This window comes from Netta rufina, assembly GCF_964035555.1.
Source record: "Netta rufina genome assembly, chromosome: 2".
Lineage (NCBI taxonomy): Eukaryota > Metazoa > Chordata > Aves > Anseriformes > Anatidae > Netta > Netta rufina.
Window position 1 is genome coordinate 49,114,350 of NC_140124.1, and position 25,519 is coordinate 49,139,868.

Genomic DNA, 25,519 nt, shown 5'->3' on the forward strand with positions numbered 1-25,519 from the left:
TGTAAATGTAGATAAGTCCGAAGTTATGTGAATGTTCATGCTCTAGAATAAAATCTAATATTCTCCTTCTACCTTTTTTGTGGCTTCATCTGCAGAGAGCATTTTCTCCTTTGGATTTTAGAGATTTTGGAGTGGCTTGTATTTTCAGAATTTGGACTAATTAGCCAAATGATTCAGTAAGAAAGCCCATGATTTCTACCAAAAGATGATGTGGCTAAGGTTACAGCATCTTGTTGTTAAGCAGAGGTGTGAAAAACTAGGTTCTGAACACAACATTTACCTTAAAACTACCAGTTTCTGTGCTGCAGCAGCAAAGAATGTGTATTTCATAGGTGGTGAATGTTTTACACAGCTACAGGTGAAGCTGGTTTTTAAACTTATTTGTAAAGGCTGTTAACTTCGTTGCTACTTTACCAAGTTACAGCACACTGTGGAAGCTTAACTTGTATTCATAACACTTCATTTTGCTGACTCAAATAATTGCAGTCATAGTTCCCTGCTGCAGCGTTTTAGCTGACTGGTGAACTTAATTTCTTTGCTTCTTGGGCTTATCTTGAAGGCAGAGCTGATTATTCTTACACTATGTTATTGGTCTTAGAAACAGTCTACAACTACGAGTGGAGCTTAATCAGTCACCCTGCTGACTATGGTGGTGAAATGGAGCACAGGTACACCCAGACGCTGAAGCTGTCTCATGTAAGTGAGCTGTAAGTTCAGGCCCATGCAGTGTGTACAGGAATTTAACCTGTAATGAAGAGTACCTTTATTTGAGAAATTCCAATTACTCTCAGTTGTCTTCATTTGCATGTGTCAACAGTTCTTTTTCAGATTTCCAGAAATGCCTCTTTCAGAGTGCTTTCATAATTTTCTGAGATTGAGTAAAAATTCCAAAGTATTCCTCACCTCACAAGGCAGTAACCAGTGCTTTTCATGTATGTGCTTATTTGAAACCTAGAGTTTCTTTTATGTCAAGATTTTTCTACGTTTACAACACAATTAACAGATTGTATGCAGATTGCATCTGTATATTTCACCATGTAACTGGATTTGTTCTGTGTATGTCTCAGTTATCAGTGGGACTTTATGCCTTCAAAGTGACGGTTTCTGGTGAAAATGCCTTTGGAGAAGGTTTTGTAAATGTCACTGTCAAACCAGGTAAATCAGTTGGCTAAAATAATTTCTTCAACTCTAGTAGTATTATCTGTCTTCGTAGTATTCTGTCAGTTATTGTCTGCCAAAGACATCTAGTAGTACAATCATGCAGAGGTGTAATTCATGTCTTGCTGTCTTTAAACCATTGTAAGTAAGTGCAGCTGAGGATCCTGCTTACTGCAGTTAAGTGCTCTCTAGCCTGTGCCCTCCTGAGGCAAGACCTGAGAAGGCATCATGACACCTTCTGTGGTCCCTTTCTCCACTAAAACTAGGATCAGCAAGTAGGAACTGAACAGGCTGTAGCTGTAAGTTACAGTGCACAGGTCTGTCTAAATCATACCAGATGGAAGTGGCTGCAGCAGAAGACTGTTGCCTAAGTGCACTGCTCTTCAGTAACCTTCTCAGTCCCTTGTCCAAAAAGGACTGCAGATGCTGCACAGCTGTCAATTCTAGACTTGGATCACTGGGGACTGTTGATTTGTTGTTACCAGATTATCTTTGCCTGGGTCTTCACAATGCTTTCCCTGTCTTTCTTACAGCAATCAGAGTTAATCAGCCACCTGTTGCTGTTGCTTCACCCAAAGTACAAGAAGTTTCTTTGCCTACAACTTCCACCTTCATTGATGGCAGTCGTATGTACTAGACCAACCTGTATTTTTAATATACAGTTAGAACACTACTGTTTATCAGTAACAAATGAAATTCCTTTGCAGTGTACTCACAGAAGTTCCCTGAATCATGATTCATGTTGAGAATTTGAGTCCAGTTATGAATGATTTTTAAAAAGATAATTAGATCAAATGTTTGTATGGTATGAGGCTGAGTAATATTGGTTCTGGAATGACCTGTACTTTGAAGTTTTTTCTTTCTGCTGTTCTGCCTAGCTACAGAAAATGTGATTTGATTGTGTTTAAATAAATAAAATCAAGCAGTACGTGTCAAGACTATAAAAATCCACCCTTCAACTTGGGCAGTGTGTTAGAAGCTGCTACATCCAAACAGCATATGATCTTAGAGTATTTTCCTGTCCTTCCTGGAATTCCCATTATGGGCCTCTGTGCCAGTCTGGGTTCATTGTAGACACCTGTCATGTAAGATACAATGAGATGTCTGTGAGCTTGTTTTGAAGTTAAGCGAAGGTTTACATTTTTGTATTTACCAAGAAAAAACAAATGGGAATATGTAGTCATTCTACTTTCATGTGCAGTGAATCTGACTGAGATTAACTTTATCTGTGCGTGAAGAATATATATTTTTTTATGGTAGAGCAAACAAAATGTAACTCATAATGTGTCATTCAGTAGCTGTGGTACACAAACCCTGTTTGAATATGCTTGTAAAGATTATTATAGAACACTGGTTAGGGATAAGTTCATGAGAGACTTTAGTATTCATACAAGCTATTGTTACAATATACTGATATGATTTTCTTTAATTCATGTAGAAAGTATAGATGATATGAAGATAGTGAGTTATCACTGGGAGGAAATTAAAGGCCCTTTGCGAGAGCAGAAGGCATCTGCTGACACACCTGTCTTGCACTTGTCTAAGCTTGTTCCTGGAAACTACACTTTCAGGTATGCCTGCGTGAATACTTCCTTTTCAGGTTATAAGTCTTTCCTTGATGTCAGCTAGATGAACTGAAGAAACCCCCCATGATTCAGGTGGAAACAGTTACAGACCTGCTACTCCACCTGTACTCTCACAAGTCCATTGAGCCAGATAGGATCCACCCAAGGGTGTTGAGGGAGTTGGTGGATGTGATTGCTGGGCCGCTTTCCACCATCTATCAGTGGTCTTGGTTTTCTGGAGAGATCATGGATGACTGGAGACTTGCTAATGTGACGCCCATTTATAAGAAGAGTCGTAAGGAGGACCTGGGGAACTTCAGGCCTGTCAGCCTGACCTTGGTGCCAGGAAAGCCGATGGAACAGGTCATCTTGAATGCAGTCACACTATACCAGTGGGGGGATCAGGGCCAGTCAGCATGGGTTCATGAAAGGCAAGTCCTGCCTGACTAACCTAATCTACTTCTATGACTGGGTGACCCTCCTGGTGGATGAGGGAAAGGCTGACGCAGTCTGCCTAGACTTCAGCAAGGCTTTTGACATGGTCTCCCACAGTATTCTCCTGGAGAAGCTGGCAGTCCATGGCTCAGACAGGTACAGTCTTTGCTGGGTTAAAAACTGCCTGGATGGCTGGGCCCAGAGAGTGGTGATGAAAGGAGTGAAATCCAGCCGGTCATGAGTGGTGTTCCCCAGGGGTCGGTGTGGGGGCCCATCCTCTTTAATATCTTTATTGATGATTTGGATGAGGGAATTGAGTGCACCCTCAGTACGTTTACAGATGACACCAAACTGGGGGGAAGCGTCGCTCTGCTGGAGGGTAGGAAGGCCCTGCAGAGAGACCTGGACAGGTTGGGTTGATGGGCAGGGGCCAATGGGATGAGATTCAACATGGCTAAGTGCTGGGTCCTGCACTTTGGCCACATCAACCCCATGCAGTGCTACAGGCTTGGGGGAGAGTGGCTGGAAAGCTGCGCAGAGGAAAGGGATCTGGGGGTGTTGGTCAGTGCTCACCTGGACATGAGCCAGCAGTGTGCCCAGGTGGCCAGGAAGGCCAGCGGCATCCTGGCTTGTATCAGAAACAGTGTGGCCAGCAGGACCAAGGAGGTGATCATCCCCTTGAACTCTGCTCTGGTGAGGCCGCACCTCAAGTACTGTGTTCAGGTTTGGGCCTCCCAGTACAAGAAAGGACATTGAGGCCCTGGAACGTGTCCAGAGAAGGTCTATGAAGCTGGTGAAGGGCCTGGAGCACAAGTGCTGTGAGGAGCAGTTGAGGGAACTGGGGTTGTTTAGTCTGGAGAAGAGGAGGCTCAGGGGAGACCTTATTGCTCTCTACAACTGCCTGAAAGGAAGGTGTGGGCAGCTGGGGTTCAGCCTCTTCTCGCAGATAACCAGTGATAGGACTAGAGGGAATGGCCTCAAGTTGTGCCAGGGGAGGTTTAGGTTGGAAACAGGAGAGATTTGTCAGAAAGAGCAGTCAGGCATTGGAACAGGTTGCCAAGGGAGGTGGTGGAGTCACCGTCCATGGGAGTGTTCAAGGAAGGGTTGGACCTGGAGCTTCAGGAAATGGTTTAGTGGGCAACATTGGCAGTAGGGGGATGGTTGGACTGGATAATCATGGAGGTCTTCTCCAATCTTAATGATTAAATGTTTGTTTGGTTTTAAGCTCATGTCTACCTCCTTAAGGAGCTTCATTTTTTTTCTGTATGCTCTTCACCTTCATTTTTCACAGTAGAGAGAGATAGGGACCAGTTTCATTAAGAAGTGCTTGCTGTGATTTTTTGATACTGGTGTGATGATGTTTTGCAGCACAAAGTGACACCTCGTTTTGCATAGGAAATGAAATAAAATGAAATAACCTCCCACTTCCTGCAACAGTAAGTGGGAGAGAACATCTTTTATTTCTTTTCAGCTTAGAACTTGGCAAATGTCCTGACATGAGACTGCAGTCAGGATGTGAAAGTCATCCCCTGAGTGGTGGTGGCAGACAGAACAGTACTGGGAGACAGATCTTTGCAAGGCGACGTGGTGTGCTGATTTTATAAGAGTAATTCTGTTCTTTCCAAAAGCCATTGCTTTGCTGTTATTTTCTTCCAATTAATCCTTGCAAAATCCACTGGATTTTGTCCAGACAACAGAAGCAATGTTTGCAGTTCTGTGTGCTTTAATTAAAATCAGGGTTCATTTTCTGGACTTCTTAATTTAAAGCCTCATCCTGTACCTGTGTGCTTTCCACTGATCCAGCCTTGGCTGCCAGTAGGTAACAGCCTGCAAGTGGATACATCAGATATCAGTGTAGCATCAGAAGAATGTGGAAGCCTGCTGATGACCGGTGTACATGTATGTGAAACATGCTGTTTTGCATAGGCATCACAAAAAATTGCTTCAGCTTCCATTCTCTGTTCTTTACTGGAGTTGTGCCATGCTGTACAGTGGCAGAAGTGAGGGTAAGATTACTTTTCCTCTATTGAAAAGGACAGAGTTCACTTACAAGCAGTGCTGTTAAGTGTATTCTGCACACAAGGGAACTAAGAAATCACTTCCTATATTCATGTGCCTTTAGGAGAGGATGAGGTACTTGAACAGGCTACTTACTCTACTGTTCAAGCTCACAGGAAATTAGTTGGAAAACAAAATCCAGGACTCCTGACACACATGGCCGTGCATCCACTGCAAAAGTATGTATTCCCTAATGAGAGGACGAAGGAGCACTAGTTTTGTTCTCACTTGTGGAAGGCTACAGGAGTGATTCCCTTCCATATGTTCAGCTGTATACAGTAGTTGCAACAGTGGTTCATTAGAGATGTAGTTGGTTACGACACTGTGGAGGTCAGTCTGTCATCGCTTTCAAGTCTCCCACTTTTAGGTAATTTGCCACTGTGTTTCTGAAAGGCAATAGTGATTGTTTAAACCCTGTGCTACATTTAGTTTTGTCACTTGATGTCTCCTTCCAAAATCAGAGCTGATGATAAAGTCCATTAATATTAGTATCAGCATGTTACAAAGAAATAAGAAGTTACAAGCTGTTTTTGTGCTATGACAAGCAGACTTTCTGAACGCTTAGAATTGTTCTGGGTGTAGTTATTAACAGAGGCTGTTGGAGTATAGCCAGTGAATGAAATCCTGTTTTTTATTGACCAAAACTTTGAAGGTTTTGTAGCAAAAGCTATTTGAAATGATGGTGTTGCTGCTGATTGCAGGGAACAGTTTTTATCTGGGATCCAGAATAGCTAGGCCTTTTTTTTTTTTTTTTTTTTTTTTTTAGGTTGCAAGATGTGGTTGAAAATCAGACTTCTGAGTTTCTTTCCAGCCTTAGTTCAAGTCTTTCTGAAGCAGAAGTTCACATAATCTAGATCAGCGACTCTGGTTTATGTATCGATTTTGCTCTCTTCACATACCAGAAAAATGTGAATCTTTGACCTTATAGCTTAGCAGCAGTCTGGTCTAACGATTTCCAATATTGTTTTTTCCTATTGTAGGCTCACAGTGATTGATTCAGATGGAGCAGCCAACTCCACAATTGCATCTCTGACTGTCAACAAACCAGTGGATTACCCACCTATTGCTAATGCAGGACCTAATCAGGCAGTCACCTTGCCCCAGAACTTCATCACACTGAATGGAAACCAGAGCAGTGATGACCATGAAATTGTCAGCTATGAGTGGTCACTCAGTCCCAAAAGCAAAGGCAAGGTGGTAGCAATGCAGGTATGTCTCTCTCTCCTTATGTAGTATTAGAATGCTCTTTTATCTTTGCCTTTATATGAAGAAACACACAAAAAAGTAACTATTCAGGAGTACTAAAATACCCAGAGTGCTGCTGTTCCTCTCTGATGTATTCAGCTTTTTCAGATATTACTTCTAATTCCTTCTCATCATCGCTTTTTTTTTTTCTTTCATGCTTTATTGTCATTTCTCCTTCTTGCTATTGTTTGTTTCCTGGGAGTATGAGAATTTCAATTTGCTCTGACCATGGACCCTATTACCTGCTCCACAGGTTTGCATCTTCTGAGAGGCTAGACGTGCCACAAACTGTTTTTGAGAGAAGGTAGTGGTAATCAGCATCTTCTTTAAACAGTTTCTCTTCCTGGAGAAAGTAGTGCCTGAGAAAGAACTCTGTTTTTTGAATGAAAGATCACAAGACTTCTGTCAGCTTTCTAACAATTCACACTGTTTGGTGTTTTTTATGCTCACTAAAACATGAGTTTCCTATAAAGGCAAAATGATGTTATGCTCTTTTATGGTGGCATATTTATTTTTTCTTTTATTGTATTTTTTAAATCTGAGAATTGAAGTCAGTAACAGTTTTCAGTTAGATGACGTCAGTTGCTCTTCCCTTTTCCACCAATGCTGTAACCCTGCTGTAGAAGGCCACCAGATTTGTCAGGCACGATTTGCCCTTAGAGAAGCCATGTTCACTGTCACCAATCACCTTCTTATTTTCCATGCTCCTCAGCAGAGTTTCCAGGTGGATCTGCTCCATATCCTTTAGTTCACACGAGACTTCCCTGGAAAAGACGATAATTGCAATTGATGAAGAAGGAAATTGTGATTTGTTGTTTCTCATGAGATATGCTTTAAATTCTGTTAGCAAAAGAACATACAGCTGGGCCTAGCCTTATCGTGAGCTTATATATGTGACAAATAATGACTGCCATAAGTTTATACTGAGGACCGAGTTGTCTTGTTTGATATGTGTTTTTTCTCCAAGCCTTCCTGGCTGGGGTCAAGTCAATTATGCTTTTGCGTTTAATTACTTGTTTTTGTGTTTGACTGTCTTTCATAAATAAATATTATGTTAATCGATGTCATGATTTTTTAAAAATAATTGTATAGTATCTTTCATTGGTGTTTAATTTGTTAATTGAGAAAGTTAGTTTCCCATGTGTTCATTACAATTACTGTTGTCCAGAAATAATGCAGCGATTATAGTAACAAAAAATTAAGGCTTACTGTCTCTATATAGGTCTCTGGGTTGGTAGACAGCTGCAATATTGGGTATATGACATCTGTGCATCAAATTTTAAGTCTACTCTTTGTCTACAAGGCGCTTCCACTGCTTGCTCAAGCAATGAATTATTATTATTGTGAATTAAAACAAACTTTGTTTTTCCTCCATGTTTGCTCTCTAAGATGTTTTGAGCTTTTCTGTATCCATCTCTCTTCCTCTACCCTCCCCCCTCCCCGCTGTGTAGGGAGTGCGGACTCCATACCTCCAGTTATCTGCAATGCAGGAAGGAGATTATACTTTCCAGCTGACTGTCACAGACTCGGCAAGGCAGCGCTCCACAGCTGAGGTCACTCTGATAGTACAGCCTGGTAAGTTGACTGCAGGCACGTCTGGGTCCCTCGGGGTGGACCAGCCTGATGCCTTAGCACCAGCCTCAAATACCTCATCTCCCTGCATTGCACCACTCAGGTGGCAGTCTGAACAGCCGGTATCCCTGCATCAAGGACTCTTCCACCTCCATTTTCTATCAAAGCAAACAATAGAACAGAACTGCAGAAAGTCCGGATGGTGATCCTGAAGGCTCCCACCAGCCTGATTATGTAAGGCACCCTGCACAGAGATGTTTGAGTGTACTTCTAACAACTAAAATGTAGCTCTCAGTTTAATATCCTGCAAAATCTGTTTTGCAAAGGTGTTCGATATATCAATCAATGTTTTATTCAATTTTCTTACTGTTTTGTAGTTCTTGAAGAACCCTTGTGTGATATGAATTCTCCCTAGAATTCTGTTGCATGTTCTAAGGGGTGAAAGTCAAGCGAGTAGTTTTCAAAAACTGCTTCTTTCACTTGGTTGTTTAGATTTGGAAGCTGAATGATGAACAGGTCCAAATGGACCAGGCCTCATCTGATATTTTTTTTACTTTTACTGTTTTTTTAAATGGGGGTGTGGGTGGGGGAGAGAGTTAGTTATGTTTGCCTGTTGTAGATTTTTACATCCAAAGTGGCCTTTTCTGCCTATCTGAAGGTTTCATATTCTACTATAGAGCAATGTGGTGTCTCCCCGGTGTTGCTTATTCTACAGCTTTTTGTAGATGGCCCCTTCTGGGGAAACTTTATAATGGGCATTTAATGGAGAAATCAGGAAGATAAATCTCAAATACATCATATGGTGGTGCCTTTTAGATTGGTGATAGTGTGGAAATGGGAAGGAGCTATTGCTGAAGGCAGGTCTAAGGGAAAGTAAATATTCAGGAAAATGGTAGTGTTCGTGGTTCACCATGCCACAACAGCAAAGGTTGAAAACAGCTTAATAGGTTATGTTTCTGCACTAAATATTCAAAGGCTTGAAACTGATGTTAGGCTAGTGGCATTGCACTGACATTGAGCAGCAGGAAACCTGTGTCAGTTCTTTTAAGGTAAAGAACCATATTCACGTGGGTAGTTTGAAAGGGTCTCAGTGGTGAAACTAGATCAATACCACACTGCTCTTGTCATAGAACATTGTGATACGATGTACTGAGTGGACTGTAAAGTTCATGGAGTGTGACTGTGAAAAAGGGAGAACTTGCTGTGGAATTTGGCTTGTTACAGAGCTCATTTCTCCCACCTAGCGCTTTTTGCTGGTTTGAGCATATTAGATGTGTGACTTACAAGTGTATCTATGGGAAGGTGATGAAACACCTAACCCTGGAAGCCATTTGCAAGCACATGAAGGATAAGAAAATCATCAGGAGCAGTCAGTGTGGATTCACCAAGGGGAAGTCATACGTGACCAGCCTGATGAACTTCTGTGATGAGATGACCACCCTATTAGATAAGAGGAGAGTAGGCAGTGAGGTAGGTTGAAAACTGGCTGAATGGCTGAGCCCAGAGGGTAGTGATCACTGGTGCAAAGCCTAGATGGAGGCCTGTAATGATCAGAGTACCACGTGGGTCAGTATTAGGTCCTGTCCTGTTCAAGAACTTCACAAATGATCTGGACAATGAGGTAGAGTGCACCCTCAGTAAATTTGTGGATGATTTAAAAAAAAAAAAAAGAGGGTGTCTCACCAGAGGGTCATGTAGCCATCCAGAGGGAACTAGACAGCTGGAGAGGTGGGCTGACAAATTTCATGAAATTCAACAAGGAGAAGTGTGGAGTCCTGTACCTTGGGGAGGAATGACCCCAGGCACCATTATGTTCTGGGCATCACCCAGCTGAAAAGCAACTTCGCAGAAAATGGCTTGGGGCTCCTGGTGGACACCAAATTGAACATGAATCAGCAGTGTGCCCTTGCCACAAAGAAGGCTAATGGCATTCTTGGCTACATTAGTAGATACAGCCAGTATCACCAACAGGTAATTAATTACCTTCTAGTTAGTGTTGGTGAGGCTGCCAGTAGAGTACTATGTCCGGGTCTGGGCTCCACAAGAGAGATATGGAACTACTGGAGAGAGTACAATGAATGGCCACAAAGGTGATGAAGGGAGTGGAGCATCTCTCCTGTAAGGAAAAGCTGAGAGACCTGGGACTGTTCAGCCTGGAGAAGAGGAGGTTCAGGGATATCTTACCAATGTCTATAAATACCTGAAAGAAGAGTGCCCACTGACAGGACAAAAGGCAGTGGGCAGAACCTGGAACACAGGAGGTGTCATCTAAACATCAAGAAGCACTTTACTGTACGGGTTGGTCATGAAGCATTGGCACAGGTTGCGCAGATAGGTTGTAGAAACTCCCTCCTTGGTATCTTTGGAAGCTGTCTGGACATGGTCCTGGGCAACCTGCTCTAGGTGTCCTTCCCTGAGCAGGTTGGTTGGACCAGATGACCTCCAGAGGTCCCTTCCAACCTCAGCCATTTCGTGATTTACACCTTTGAGCATATATACAAGGCTTGTGATCTAATATTCTGTGTAAAATCTTTCCTCTGATTGACAGTCCCTGATGGTGCAGCAAATGTGATGCACTAAATATTATTTTTACAGAAAATAACAGTCCTCCAATAGCAGTGGCTGGCCCTGACAAGGAGTTGACCTTCCCAGTAGAAAGTACAACACTGGATGGAAGCAGAAGCCAAGATGACCAAGGCATTGTCTTCTATCGCTGGGAAAATATCAGGTATCTAGAGAGAGATGACTATCTCTGGTTTAAAAATAAAATAGAAAGTGAAAGTGCTTGAGTTCCAGAGCCTCTTAAGCAGTTGTGTTGGGTGACGCAGTATTTGAGAACTGCTTTGAGGCTTTTCCTTCTCAGGTGGTAATAGGGTGAGAGACAATAATTTATGTTCAAATTGGCCTGCCTATGTTTTTCTCTGTGTCATCTTGAATTACAAAGTTATTTTATGAAAAAGTTACATAAACTCAATAAATCTCTCAATAAAGTGAATAACAGGCTTGGGTACTTTCCTGTAATGGTACTTTGGTACTTCACTATAATGTACTCTTTTTTTTTTTTTCTACTGTCAAGTGCTTTCTCAGTCACTTCTATTTGTTAAATAACAAAGTAAAATCACAATCTATTTAGCCTGAGCTTTCATTAGTAGATGACTAAAACACTCTTGAATAATGATTGAAAATACTTTATAGAAGTTTGTAGTGAGGATCAAGCTAATTGATCCTATTAGCCGCTGTCCTGTCCGTGGTACAGAAAGAGGTTTGGTGGCACCCTGGCCTTGTTGTAAGTGGCTGTTAGACCAACAGCATTTGCATGCTTTTATGGAATAGTTCAGCAAGGAGGCTGGACTCTTGGGCTCCATTTTGTGCTCTTCTAATTACAGGGTATGTGGTGGTGGAAGTTTTCAAAGTTTGCAGAAGACTGAATTATAAATTTTGATCTAAATTCATTGTTGTAATTCTCTTATTAATGCTTGTAGAAGTGGTAGAACCCCAGTATCCATAATGGTAAATGGTATGAGTGATGCTGCTGAGAGAAAAAATTGTCTGGCTTTGCAGGATTATTTTTCATGAGATGTTTTGTTTCAGTGGGCCAAGCTTTGTACAAATGGAAAACGGTGACAAAGCAGTAGCAACTGTGACTGGTCTACGGGTTGGCACCTATCGCTTCAGGCTGACAGTAAAAGACCAGCAGGGTTTAAGCAGTGCATCTGTGCTGTCTATTACTGTGAAGGAAGGTAAGCCTAGTTGCTGCTGCTTAGGATGTGGTAGGCGATTTGCCAGTTAATTCAATCACTGACAAAGTAACAGAAATTGGAACAGATAATGCATTTGTTGTCATGTTTCAAGAGTATTCAAGAAGAGTTGCCATCATTTTGTAATAAAGGAGTAATGAGATTAACTGGTAAAACGGATTCACTTCCTGCATTTTTTTTCCAAGTTAAATACATGCAGAATTAGCTGTAATAAAAATACTCCAAAATATTTTTGACCATAATGCCTCTAGTTCCATAAGAGGATATGTTTTAATTCTACTCTTAAAGTTAAGCTTTGATCAGAAAAGCAATTTTACTCACTTTTAAATCTCATCCAAGAAATGAGGTTTCATAATATGCCAATTTCTACTTTAAAACTTAACATTAAAAGACCTGTATTTATTTTGATTTTGCTAAACAGTTATGTTTTAACCTGGCTGATTAGGAAGAGGCAAGGAGATTGCCTCTGTCACAGAGAACTGTGCTGTTCTAAAGCACAGAGCCAGTGCACTGGACATCTGCCTAAAGTGGAATGATTTATATCCAACCTAATATTCAGACCAGTGAGGTATTCCGTTCAGTGTCACAGCTTCCTGGAACTCTGTTTTATCAGTTATGTTCTACAAAAAAAGTCCAGTGATGTCTGGCTTCTGGAAATAAAATGGTTTCGTGTTTCTCTGGTGTTTTTGGCCGTACTTCCAATGCATGCTCTAACTTCATTGCTTACAATGAACAAAAAGCATTTGGGAACTGTATTTACTAGTAGAGACACTTTGCTTTAATATAGGCGTTGTGAAAATGTAAGGGCTTTACGCAAGCCTCTATTAAGAAATAAGTGATGGTTTCTGAAGGAGAAAAGAGCCCGGCATGGTGATGTCATGCTAGGCTGTGCTTCTAAGCAGATGGAAAAAAAAATTGTTTGACTGAGATAATCTGATGTTATTGTGAGACTGTAAATAGAGTATCCCACAATGCTTTTTGTAAAAGATCTTTTTGGATGGTGTTTCTTGTTGCTATTCTACTTGTGGTGCAGCTCTGCTTTTGTTAGATTGTAATAATCTCAGAGCCAAATTCTGTACACTCACTCATCATTTCCCCATCCATTTGGCACAAGATTCTCTTGCTACTGCGTCTAATCATCAGGTAGAGAATTGCAGTGTGGGTGTATTGGCAATTGCATGTCACATCTCACATGATTTGAAAGCAAATCCTTTTCCTCCACTATTTTTATGGCTAGAAAACAACAGTCCACCCCGGGCACATGCTGGTGGGAAGCATGTGCTGGTGCTTCCCAATAACTCTATTACATTGGATGGCTCAAGATCTTCCGATGACCAGGGGATTGTGTCATATTTGTGGATTCGGGATGGTCAAAGCCCAGCAGCTGGGGTAAGTTTCTTGAAGGCTTTAACTGGAGTCAAATTTTGAATTATGCATGTAGCTTCACTGCAGCAGGGCAAGCTGATAACGACTCATGAGCTGCTATGAGAGGGATGGTATCTATTCCTGGTTTGTCTTCCCAGCTCTCTCTAATGCTTTGGTTCAAGAAGCCTGGTGGTGTTTACAAGTACAGCTGTTGAATATCTTAGTTAAGAGGACTGCAGCAGTCTAGATTTGGTTGGGAAAGACTTGAGACAGAAAAATAAAGTCATGACCCTTCACTACTAATCAGTGATAGTAACAAGCTAATGTGTTTGAAAGAAAATAATCTGAAATCCAGGTATTCCAAAACAGGAAGGCTCTGAAAGAATGAGAAGTGTCAATGTATACGAAGGAATTTTGTCTAGTACCAGATGAGGTGAGATAGCCAGTTTGTTATAATAAAAATGGTGTTCAGTGCTGGATGAGTAGATATCTTGCCTAGCAGATTACAGGGAATAGCCCCGACATTAAGGCAGTGGAGTCTTCTCTGGCTGTTGCCAGATAGCTGAATTACTCCTGATAAACTGAAGTTCACGTGTCAGCTACTAAAACTGTGGTAAGTTCTTCATTTGCCTATGCCCACAAAGCGTTTTAGGCAGCTCTTCACAGCCAGAAAGGCAGTGGCAAATTGACAAGAACTGGGAGAGAAGAAACAGCAAAATGATAGCAAAATTTAGAGAAGCAATTCGCATAAAGATATGAGGAGAACTGAAGAGGTTTAACTTAGAGCTGGCAGAGATGATCGTTGGAAATACATGAACACCAAGGAGAGGAAATGATTTAGGATTTAGTATGTAAAAAAGCAGAATAAAGGATTGAGAAATACTAATGTAACTGTCAGATCTTCAGGCAGATGAGTACTTGAGGATGTCAGCTGTTATATCTGAGTTGTGTGGGTTTTTTTGTTTGTTTTTAAGAAAAAGCATTCTTACTGTGTGCAGATATCCTCATTTAACTCCCACTTCCAAACTTGTATTATTGTGCTATAAACCGGGGGCACATCACATTTGTCCAAAAGCCAAAGCAAGAATCCACTCTGTTATATTAGATATCTGAGTTGATAGTCACACCTGCAATTTTCTCTAAGGGTTATAATCATTCTTGTATTTTTATTTTTTTTTCAGGATGTGATCCGTGGCTCAGACCATGAGGCAGTACTGCAGCTAACCAATCTGGTGGAAGGAACCTATACTTTTCACTTGAAAGTGACAGATGCCAAAGGAGATTCAGATATTGACTCTGCTACTGTTGAAGTGCGGCCTGGTATGACAATTAAAAGGTCATCGATACGTTGTGAATACCTCATCTTTGTTCTCCTTTTCACTTATTTCAGTGTTCACAAGGTTCTCTCAGGTTAAAACACAAAGTCTGTCTATCTTCCTACCTCTCAATCAACCTGTATGTAGAGAACAAGGCACATCAAGATTGTTCTCTCCAACCAATTACATCATTGCTGTACTGGAGATACGAAAATCATACTTCTTAGTTAATGTTTTCACTTGGTTACTCTGTTGCTTTTCATTTCTTGTGTTTCATTTTTTTTCTGGTTATTAATTAGTTCGTCAGTTAGGAAGATGAGAGCTGAGCACAAAGTTTAGGTGCAAATGCTGCAATAACATGTTTGATTGTTGAAAGTGTACTTGCATTATTTTTTTCCTTCTTTCATTTTGAAGGACAAAAACCCCAAAGACTTTCTTTTCTTTTTTTTAAATTGGCTTTTCACGGTCTGATATTGCTCATATGTAGTCTTGTTTTCAATTGTAGTCTAGACGGCTATGTGATAGAAGTATAGGTGGAGGTCTCAGGATATTAGCATGAAGTCATGGGTCTGTCACAGAGTTCTTATTTGACTGGTTCCTGAGCAATGATTTTATTTATTCCTCACTTTGTTGTTGAATGTAGACACGATAGTTGGCTCAGAATTCTCATTGCATATCTGTGAAGCTTGTTTAGTTTGCAGAGCACTCTAGAAGTGCAAGTATTATTTAACAACTCTCCATTTTTTTGAAGGGAAATATATTTGGTATTTCTGAAGCTGACCATCCTCATGTAGACTCACACAGTTTTGCATATTACCATGTGAGTTCATCTTTGAGTCCTTTTTCTGGTTGGTAGCCAGCCGTAGATCACTAGCAGGGAACTTAGGAATTAGACTTGCGTAGTGTAAGATGGCAGCATTTTAGATGGCAGCATTTAGGGAAACAAATTGTTATTCTGTGCAAAAATATGGTAATGCTTAACTGAAGTACGCACTGAAGTGCCTTTTTCCAACTAGTATAAGATGAGCTGCTATCTTAGGACCTACCAGATTTATTTCAGAAGCAATGTGAAGATGTAGGCTATCTTAGTAGTTTATTAAGAACACAAAAAAGGTGGATTGTAAGAGATGTTGGTCTTAAGTAGGAAAATACAGTATTAATAAATGTTTTTGGTACTGAGTGTTGTCTTTAGTTGATAATGAAATATTTGCCAACCTCTGATAGCATATCATCATCGTCTCCTGTTAGATCCCAAAAGGAGTGGTCTGGTGGAGCTGATTCTGCAAGTTGGAGTGGGACAGCTGAGTGAACAGCAGAAGGACACCCTGGTGAGACAGCTGGCTGTATTATTGAATGTCTTGGATTCAGATATCAAAGTTCAGAAGATACAAGCCTACTCAGATATAAGGTACAAAGATGCCCTGCTGTGCCAGGAAGATTTGTGATCTTCATTGAGTGTCTCACAGCTCATATTTAGTTACAAAATAATGTGGAAAAAATTACCAGAAATGCTGTACCTCTCAGCGGTATATATTTTAAGAAGTTACTTTCTTCTGTGGTAGAAAATTGATGAAGTGAGCTCTCCAAAGGCTTAGGTCTGAAATGTTTTATTTAAACAAACAAACAAACAAACAAAAAACTTCCATACAGGTGATCAGGTTTTTTTTGTTCCCTTAATGTTTTTTCATTCCTTCAAAGAAAGCACATGCACAAAATCCAGTGTCTCTGTTCCATATTGTACTATTATTTTTCCTGAATGCTGGCTGGAGTAAGATAGACCATAGAGAAGCAAGTACTATATTTCAAAATAAGTTTTCAGCTGTATCTGCTCAAATTTGTTTTATTGTCCTTTTGTTCTATTTCCTCTCTAAGGTTTTGATACTCTAAATACTTTATATACTTTTCTCCAGGTAACTGATAACAAAAATCCTTTTTCGTAGAGAAAACAGCAGACTTTGTAGTATGTTGTATGCTACATGTAGTATCTTACTCAGAGCAGATACCTGCTCTACTTAGGTTAGAGGGGTGGAGATGGCTGTATGTAGCCAGAACAACTTCACGGCATGATTGATTAAAAACCTGTTGACATGAGTTATCTTACTTTAAATTACTTATTGCTAACTGCTTGGTGATTTTCAACCTATTTTGTTATCTATTCACTTCTCTGGGAACCTTGTAAAATTAAAAGGAAGGGGGGAAAAAATAAATATAGCATGTCTAGCTATAATACTTGAATCACATCTTCCAACTACTGATTTTCAGCTTCAGATGTTCCCTGAAGCACATGACATGGGATGAGATCAACACCACCCAATAAAAAAAAACTGCCACAAGTTTCTCTTGATCCTATGTTTTTCCTCTTCTTAAATTCAGTTTTCTAAAGTTACTCTCACTGCTTCAGAGTGCTTTGTGGCAGGTCTTAGACAAGAGGAGGGAAAGCAAACATTGCATACGTACTTCTCTTAAAGTGAGAGTCAGGAAGACCAAGGAGGGAATTAATTTCTTGTTGTTCTCAACATTCTTCTGTAAAACCAAGGAGCCAGAGAACTATTGGTGCTTCTGGGTCAGAATGAAGTACAGTAGTCATGACATGTGGATAGACATAGAGTTGCCACATCTGTATCAGTGGTGATACAGAAACAAGCAAAACAAAGGCTGTAAATTAAATGCCTGACAAAAGTAATCTTTGACCTATAGTCCTAACCTATGCTGTTCTCTCTGCAGCACTGCAGTTGTATTCTATGTCCAGAACGGGCATCCTTCCAAGGTGTTCAAGGCATCAGATGTCTCTCGAACTCTGCATGTGCAGCTTTTGAAAGAGAAGGCTGACTTTCTGCTTTTTAAAGTCTTGCGGGTTGACACGGCTGGTATGTTTGCCATCTGGTGTCTGGTGCTTGGATTTTTGTTTCTGAAAGATGACATTGAAGACAATATTTAAAATGCATGCTCATTTGTCACAGACTGGTGCCAGTACTTGTGTTCTGTTAAAATACGTGCTTTTGCATGCTGTTAGTCTTATCTGTTCTGCATCTGAAAGTCCTGGGGGATGAGGAGAAAGGTACCCCACTCATACCATCTTTTGTTGGAAGATAGGCAAAACTTAATGTAGCCATAATATAGAATGTTCAATGTCTGGTTCGTTCAAGGCTTTTAGTGTTCAGTGATGGACTTGTAATGTAATTTGTTTTTATCTGTGTATAGCAGGCAAAATGGTCAGGTCATCATTGTGGTTTAACCTTGTCTTCTAGTGAGGTTATATTTGCATCACAGACAGGCCTCTGAGGTTTCTCATAATGAACTTTTTCTTTTCTCCTAAATGAATTTTGAACTTCAAGATCTAGCCTTATATTAAACTACTCTAGTAATGTGAACCCTTTATGATCCTCAGATATTACAGATATGACTACCTGTTAGATTTAAAATCAGGAGACTGTGATCCAAATGAAAATAGTGAATAAACTCTAGCACTTAAATAGTCATAAATTCTGAAATAAATTCTGGCTTTGTTCACCTGTTGAAAAGGATTTGTTTTATTCTAAATGTACTTGGATTACCAAAATGTGTAGGTATCACTTGAAAATGGTCCTTAGTATTTTCCTGACATGGCAAATCTGCTGCTGTAAGTTTAAGGGGGGGTAACTTTTTTTTTTTTTTATTCTAACATGCATTGATCTAACAACAGGTATTACTGTAAACAAATAATACATAAATGTTCAGGCCTCAGTTGCTGGAGTTGAGTTTTGAAATACTGAAATATGCTATAGTTTATCAGTGTGATGCTTTCCTTACAGTACCTGTGAATACTAATACTCTAGTTCTCAGGTACTTCAGAAGTTTTTAAAAATGAGTCATAAAGAAAGGAGGAGGTCTGAACTCTGTAACTTCAACTCATCTTTACTTCTGTTTGGAATAAGCTGATGTTGACTTGGATATAATTTCAGTATTGTATGTGTAAGATATTCTCATCTTTTCACAGCCTGCTGAACTGTGCAGCTATTTAATATGTAACATCAAAGACAAGAGTTTTTAAAAAGTATGTCAGAATGTTATGAACTAGATGCTTTACCACCAATCTAGTCCTCACAGTAAGAGAATGCATGGCAAGTTGACCATTTACGCAACTAATCTATGTTTGGCATTATTCATAGCATGTCTTTTAAAATGCTCTGGACATGGACACTGTGACCCTATAACAAAGCGCTGCATTTGCTACCAGCTGTGGATGGAAAACTTGATTCATCGTTACCTAAATGATGGCGAGAGTAATTGTGGTGAGTTTGCATGTTGTGGGATGTATTCCAAGAATCATTTGTCTTTTTGTGAGACTGTTGAGTATTTGCCATCAGAATGGGGTACTTACATAGGAGGTAGATGCTGCGGAAGGGTTAGAACAGTCTCTTTATTGTTCAGCCTACAGCCTACCAACCAAAATGATAGAATCATATAATTGTTTAGGTTGAAAAAGGCCTCTAAGATTGTCAGGTTCAACCATTAAGATAGCACTACCAAGTCTTCCACTAAACTATGTCCCTAAGCACCACATCTACACATCTTTTGAATACTTCCAGAGATGGTGACATCGAAACAAGCTGCCCACTTTCCTGGGCAGCCTGTTTTGATGCTTCACAACCATTTAATCCAACCTAAGCTTCCCCTGGCACAACTTGAGGCCATTTCCTCTTGTCCTATTGCTTCTTGCTTGGGAGAAGAGCCTCTCACTGCATCTTCCTTTGAGGTAGTTGAAGTGATAAATTCTCCCTTGACCCTCCTTTTCTCTAGGCTAAATAACCCCAGTTCCCTCAGCAATTCCTCATAAGGCTTGTTCTCTAGACCTTGTTCTCTAGACCTTTCTCCAGTTTTGTTGCCCTTTTTGGACACTCCGACAGATCAACACTCATGCACACCTTAGTGTTGTCTGCAAACTTGGAGTGCACTCGATCCCTTCTTCTAGATCATTGATAAGGATGGTGAAGAGAACCAGCCCCCATACTGAGCCATGGGGGACACCACCTGTGACCAGTTGCCAACTGGATTTAACTTCATTCACCGCAACTCCTTGGGCCCAGCCACCCAGCCAGTTTTTTTGCCCAGTGAAGTGTATGCCTGTCCAAGCCATTAGCAGCCAGTTTCTCCAGAAGAATGCTGTGGCAAACAGTGTCAAAAGCTTTACTAAAGTCTAGGTAGACAACATCCACAGCCTTTCCTTCATCCACTAAGTGCATCACCTTGTCATAGAGGAAGATGAGGTTAGTCAAGCAGGACTTGCCTTTCCCATGTTTACTGAGCCTTATCAACTGGTTGTCCTGTATGTTCTGCAAGATGGCACTTCGATGTTCTGCTCCATAACCTTCCCCAGCACCAAGGTCAGAGTGACAGGCATGCGTTTCCCCTGGTCCTTCTTCCAGCTCTTCTTATAGATGGGCATTACATTTGCTAGCTTCCAGTCAACTGGGACATCCCCTGCTAGTCAGGACTGTTGATAAATGACAGAAAGTGGCACTTCCACCAGCTCCCTCAGTACCCCTTGGTGGATCCCATCTGGCCCCATAGACTTTTGTGTGTCTGTGTGGTGTAACAGGTCACTAACCATTTCCTCGTGGATTATGAGGGCTTCATTCTGCTCCCCATCCCTATCTACCAGCTCAGGGGTCTGGGTACCCAGAGCACAACTCATCTTACTACTAAAGACTGAGGCAAAGGAGGTGTTAAGTACCTCAGCCTTTTCCTCATCCTTTGTCATGTTTCCCCATGCCCCCGCCAAATAGCCTTCTGTAGAAAACAATATCTTGGAATTATTTTACTAATGTCTTGAAGTGATAAAGTCTCTATTTTATAGTAGTCTTTATTTTTAACATTTTAAGTATTTTAGGAGCTTGAATTAAAAACATATCACTGTCTGAGGTGTGGGCCAGGGAATTATAAAAACTGTCATTGTCAAGGGAGAGAGTTTGAGACAATTTTGTGCCAGATATAAGGGTTGTTTGATAGTGTGTGTATTGATGAAACTAGACTCTATTTCCCAGGTGCAACTTAATCATGTTGGTATTCTGTGGCATACCTAACAAATCAACTAAGCCAATTTGATATTGTATGGGAACTCTCTAATTAAAGTATTTCACAGTTTTAATGTAATTAAATTGGTCTGAGTTGAAGTAAAGCTGAACTTTTAGTACTGTGCAGACTTGGAGACATTTTGCTGGGCAATGCGTGAGCCTTCAGGTAGTTCTGTAGAAATTAATAGGAAATATGCCATTTGCTACAAGCTGTTAAGTAACTGTGGGCCACGTGTCTGGCTGTTAGTGATCAGTGGTTGGTAATTGCCCGAATGAAATGGGACAGTATGTTTTAAGCTTGAGGCTGGGGCTTCCTGCAGTCTTGCCTTTAATGCTCTGTTGTTCCATATGCAGTAACAACACTGAAATAGTATATGCATGTGGGAGATTCACATTTCTGCACATCTCTCTGAAACCCTCTTAGATTTTCTAGGATTTATAAATCTAAACATGTAGGCGGAAGGATCTATCACTAATCAGCTGCTCTCTTATAGTGCTGCTAAAACGACAGAGTACACTTATGCTTGCTTTAGTCAGAGAATGATGGCTGAGGTGGTTACATGGCCATCTTGGCTTCCAGCTCCTATGTAAAATTTGCATATCCTGGAATTGTAAAAGGGACAAGGTAGAGGAAAAGGTTTGAACATGAGCATTTTCGATATGGAAACTTAAGAATATTTGAGTATTCTTCTGAGAATATACATGTATGTAGATGCCATGTTCTGGTAAAATCCTGTTGGCACTCTTGATTGCCCAGGATTGGAGAAGTATTTAATAGAAAAGTACTTGAAATTATCCTATTCATATTACTTTTTAAAGAAATGTTGTGCTTCTTTTTTCAGAGTGGAGTATACTCTATGTGACTCTATCTGCTTTTATTTTGATTGTGGTCACAATAGGGCTTGCCTGGTTCTGCATCTGCTGCTGCAAAAGGTACATAATACGTTTCATTTTGAGGGGGTGTAACCAACAACTGCACACAGCTGCCACATTTTAGTCCAGTCCCTAGCAGTAAACCACTCAACTTCTTCTCAGACACTTGAGGAGCTTCCTGTAGCTGTTCCTGTGAAGATGTACTTTTTTGAAAAAAGGAGTATCTGTCTGGGACTATGTGTATTCTTCTGCATTTTGAAAAATAAAAAGCCAGTGCTGGAGTATCCTTCAAATTAAGAGCTTATTTGTGGAAAAATGCTGAGTGTGTACTGCATATCTTCCTGGTCTCTTACTGAGTCCTCCAGGTACTCCATGCTAAGAAAGGAGAGGCACATCCTGAAGGTCACTGAGACATGAGTGTTCTGGGCCTTGCAAAGGGAGCTGCTTCCAACCTGGTGTCTGTCTTTGACAGGAAAAATGGATGTTTGGGCTGCATCTGGCTGGCAGGCAAGGATAGGAGCCTTGAAAAGCTTCTTTTCTAAGCCAAGAATCTGTCTCAAAATACTTACTGATTCTTTCCTTAAACAGTTTTCCCTACCACTGTATGTCATATTTCCCTCTGCATGTCACTCCCCACATCCTGTTGTCTTTCCTAGTACGCCATTAAGAAATTCTTTAAAGTAACAATCCCTTCAAGTGCTGTCACTAGAGAGTGTTTTTGCTGCTTCACAAAAAAGCACAGTAAAAAGGTATTCAGGTATTATCAAAAATGAGATGCTATGAAAATTTTTCCTGATTTTTAACTTGGTGTAGGGTGTCTTTGGAGCATTTAAGGGATGCTGTTTGAAATGCATTGGACTTGGTATACTGCTTTCCTTTTTTTTATGGTTGAGAGAACAGTGCTGTTAGTGAAAAGGTTTAAATAGAAGTGTATCTCATATCAGCGTGAGGCACAGCCTTGCAGGCTTGTGTGGATTTGATGAGAAAGGGAGTGTTTATGGAGTTCAGCTGCTTCCATGCCTTTGTCTTCATATGTCTTGTGCCAGAATGAGTGCTGAGTTACGCAGATACATGTGAAAAGAGGAGAGCAGGGCTACACAGGACAAGATGGCAAGAGATGCCCTTTGCACCCTTTGCAATGTTGAAACTACAGGAAGAAGATGCAGTTTAGTCCAAATTTTGTCTGGAATTTGGGGATTTTAAAGGCTTTGATAACTTGCCAAATGAAAAATTTTCAAAAGAATGTAGAGGGGAAGCCAGGTGGCTGGCTGTTGCTGTGTTGCCAACTGAGAGATAGCTGCTTCTCAAATATAAAAATTACATCTGACCTGTGGTGTCTGGGAGTGCTTTTTCAGATGTTGTTTGAGTTAAAAATCTTGCCAAGAAAAAAGGCACGTGCTCCCCTGTCCCCTCCCACCCCCACCCCCCCAAAAAATATATATAATAGATAAATTACATAACATATATGTAATATATATCGTATGAATACTATATATATATATATAAGGAAAGGAAGGAAAATGCCTGAGGTGTGACAGCATTTTCTGGGAGGCGCCTCCCTTTGTTTCATGCATGAAAGCCATTACTTTTACTCTGAAATACTTCAGTTGTTCCCTGTCCATTAAAACAAACAGCCCTGTCTGTTCCTCTAGCTCCAAATCTTTCTACATTCAGTAAGGTAGAAAGCGGAAAGGTAACTCTGGCAAACAGCTAAAACGTAAAGTAGAGATTTGCCACATCATAGAAGTGAATGCAGAAGAAGGATTTAAACGAGGAAGGACTAGATCAGGATTTCGCTTCAGACCAGTAGTGCTTTGTCCCTGCGTATATATGAGGGAGCCAATCTCCATTTTTGACTGGTCTTCTCTGTAAATATAATGAGACAAGCTTTACTTGAGTTCTCTTAGTTTTAAAACAACCAACCAAATAAACAAACAACAACAACATCAAAGATACCTAAACAATTTAGTTTAGGAATGAAAACTTCTTACAGAAATTTTATTTGGAAACTAATGAGTGTGTCTATCTTGTGCCTAATTAACTGTGTTGAAATTGAACAAACTGAACTCCTTTGGGCTAGGGAAGCAAATCACTCTTTCTTCATCTCTGTATATCAGACAGATCAAGTAAATGCTATCCTCTGGTCCAGATTGTACAGCTGCTTTTTACAGGTGTATACTGGAATAGCTCTTTCTGATTGGAGGTTCTTTCTGAGGCTCTGTATGTGGGGCATGTAGCTATGTGTACAGTAAAGGAGAAGGAGCAGATTTATGTGTGTATGTGTAAGCTAAATATCTTTTTGGTAACTTTTTTTTTTTTTTTTTAGCAGAAAGAGGACAAAGATAAGAAAGAAAACAAAATATACCATCCTAGATAACATAGATGAGCAGGAGAGAATGGAGCTGAGACCCAAATACGGTAAGAGCTATCTCTTTCACTTGGGGTTTATTTAAGCAGTGAAACTTTAAGCTGTGAACTCATCCACCGACCTTCCAGTCAAGGTTTTTAGTTGGCACTTGCAATCAAAGGGAGCCTGGCAGCTGGAGCACAAGGTTGAGAATGACAGAGGCAAACATAAATGGGGAAATGGCTGGTCAAGAATCACTTCATTTCTTGCATGTATCCTTGGGCTCAACTAAAGCTCTGAGCTTCTTCATTAACCTTAATTTAAACCATCTAATTGTCCCACAGACTTCTTACATGTAACCTCCTTTCCCCTCACACACACTTTATAATTTGGGTCTGTTTTTATTGGTGCATACAACACTTCCCTCTGGACTATAAGTGCCCTGTTAAACATTAGAGACTTTAGCTGCTCTGTTCAAATACATTTTAATTTACCTTATTTCAGCTTTTAGCAAGGGAAATACTGGAATGCAGGGAATTAATATCATCCTTAGAAATTGCTGTCCTAGAAAGATAGATGTAACATTTCAGTAAAAATCATGACCTTTCATTACCAGTCACTTAAATCAGGTAGCTGGGTAAACAAGCTAGTTCCCAGATTCAGGCTATTAGAATTGTATGGCTTTTCAGAGTCATAAACCAGTGGGGCTACACTGAGGTCAAAAGAGTATGTCTGACACTGTTATACCTCCTTGACCAGCTTTTGACATGGGTAGTGGTACTGGGTGGACTGCAGAGAGTGTTTTCAATTATTTTTCATACCTGAGCAGAGGATATGATGATTAAGTTGTTAATAGTGAAAGCTTTCTAATGAGCTTGTTTTGCCTTTTTTTTTGGTTTGTTTGTTAGGTATAAAACACAGGAGTACAGAACACAATTCCAGTCTGATGGTCTCCGAATCAGAGTTTGACAGTGATCAGGACACTATCTTCAGCAGAGAAAAGATTGAAAGAGAGAATCCTAAAACCCTCCTGAATGGATCAATCAGAAATGGAGTTTCTTTCCACTACAACTCCAAAGACAGATAACTGAATGAGGGTAAAACACAAAACGCACTGCTCCAACACATCTAAAACATGTTGTACCGTTTCTGTTTTTCCAAATCAAAAGCTTTCTAAAATATCAGGTAATTGCAGGTGAAAGAGCAGATTTCTAGCATGATGGTGGGAAAGGGCAGAGGAAGTATTTTATGGTCTGCTAACTCCTGTTGCCACTACAACGAATAAGGAAAAGCATGTTTTATTTCTCACATGTTACTTGCTGATATTTGTGTGAACTTCAAAAAGATGTTTTTCTTGTATCACTGCTACAAAACTAGCCAGGGCTGTTACGCCACTAACCGTGGTAATTGAGATGTATATAAATTTGTATCCTGTACTCCGGTCTTCTTCTCAGAGGATCAGTGGGGTTATGAAGGTTACCTAAAATAGCAAAAGCCAACATTATGTCGGTTCTGCTAGAGCTATAGAGAGCAGTATGTGACTGCAGGTTCCATCTTAATTTTCAGTTTAGATCAGGAACACGGAAGGAACATTTGTAGTGTTTTTTTCTCTCTGAATGTGATTCATGACTTCCTTTTCTAGGGTAGTGATCATCAGATAAAAACATTTGTTTTTAAAAGAGGTTTGCAATCTAGCAGTTGTACTCAGCTGTAAACTAACGTGACAAATCTGTGCCCTGTGGGATGCAGTGTTCTCTGTATTTACATGAAAGGT

At 40.4% G+C, this 25,519-nt stretch overlaps 1 protein-coding gene across 2 annotated transcripts in view; it reads left to right on the plus strand.

Annotated features, from left to right (window-relative positions):
* Positions 1-24,832, plus strand: part of KIAA0319 — a gene marked incomplete at both ends in the record, with an annotated part of 40,429 nt that extends 15,597 nt beyond the window's left edge. For both annotated transcript variants that reach the window (XM_084283160.1, XM_084283161.1), the window contains 16 exons: positions 599-696; positions 1,068-1,155; positions 1,692-1,784; positions 2,597-2,729; positions 6,197-6,425; positions 7,913-8,036; positions 10,629-10,761; positions 11,625-11,773; positions 13,029-13,180; positions 14,338-14,476; positions 15,721-15,880; positions 17,197-17,339; positions 18,621-18,743; positions 21,368-21,458; positions 23,725-23,816; positions 24,654-24,832. In XM_084283160.1, coding sequence (XP_084139286.1) covers positions 599-696; positions 1,068-1,155; positions 1,692-1,784; positions 2,597-2,729; positions 6,197-6,425; positions 7,913-8,036; positions 10,629-10,761; positions 11,625-11,773; positions 13,029-13,180; positions 14,338-14,476; positions 15,721-15,880; positions 17,197-17,339; positions 18,621-18,743; positions 21,368-21,458; positions 23,725-23,816; positions 24,654-24,832 — 2,126 coding nt within the window. The remainder of the gene's footprint in view (positions 1-598; positions 697-1,067; positions 1,156-1,691; positions 1,785-2,596; positions 2,730-6,196; positions 6,426-7,912; positions 8,037-10,628; positions 10,762-11,624; positions 11,774-13,028; positions 13,181-14,337; positions 14,477-15,720; positions 15,881-17,196; positions 17,340-18,620; positions 18,744-21,367; positions 21,459-23,724; positions 23,817-24,653) is intronic.
* Between the last annotated feature and the right edge of the window lie 687 nt (positions 24,833-25,519).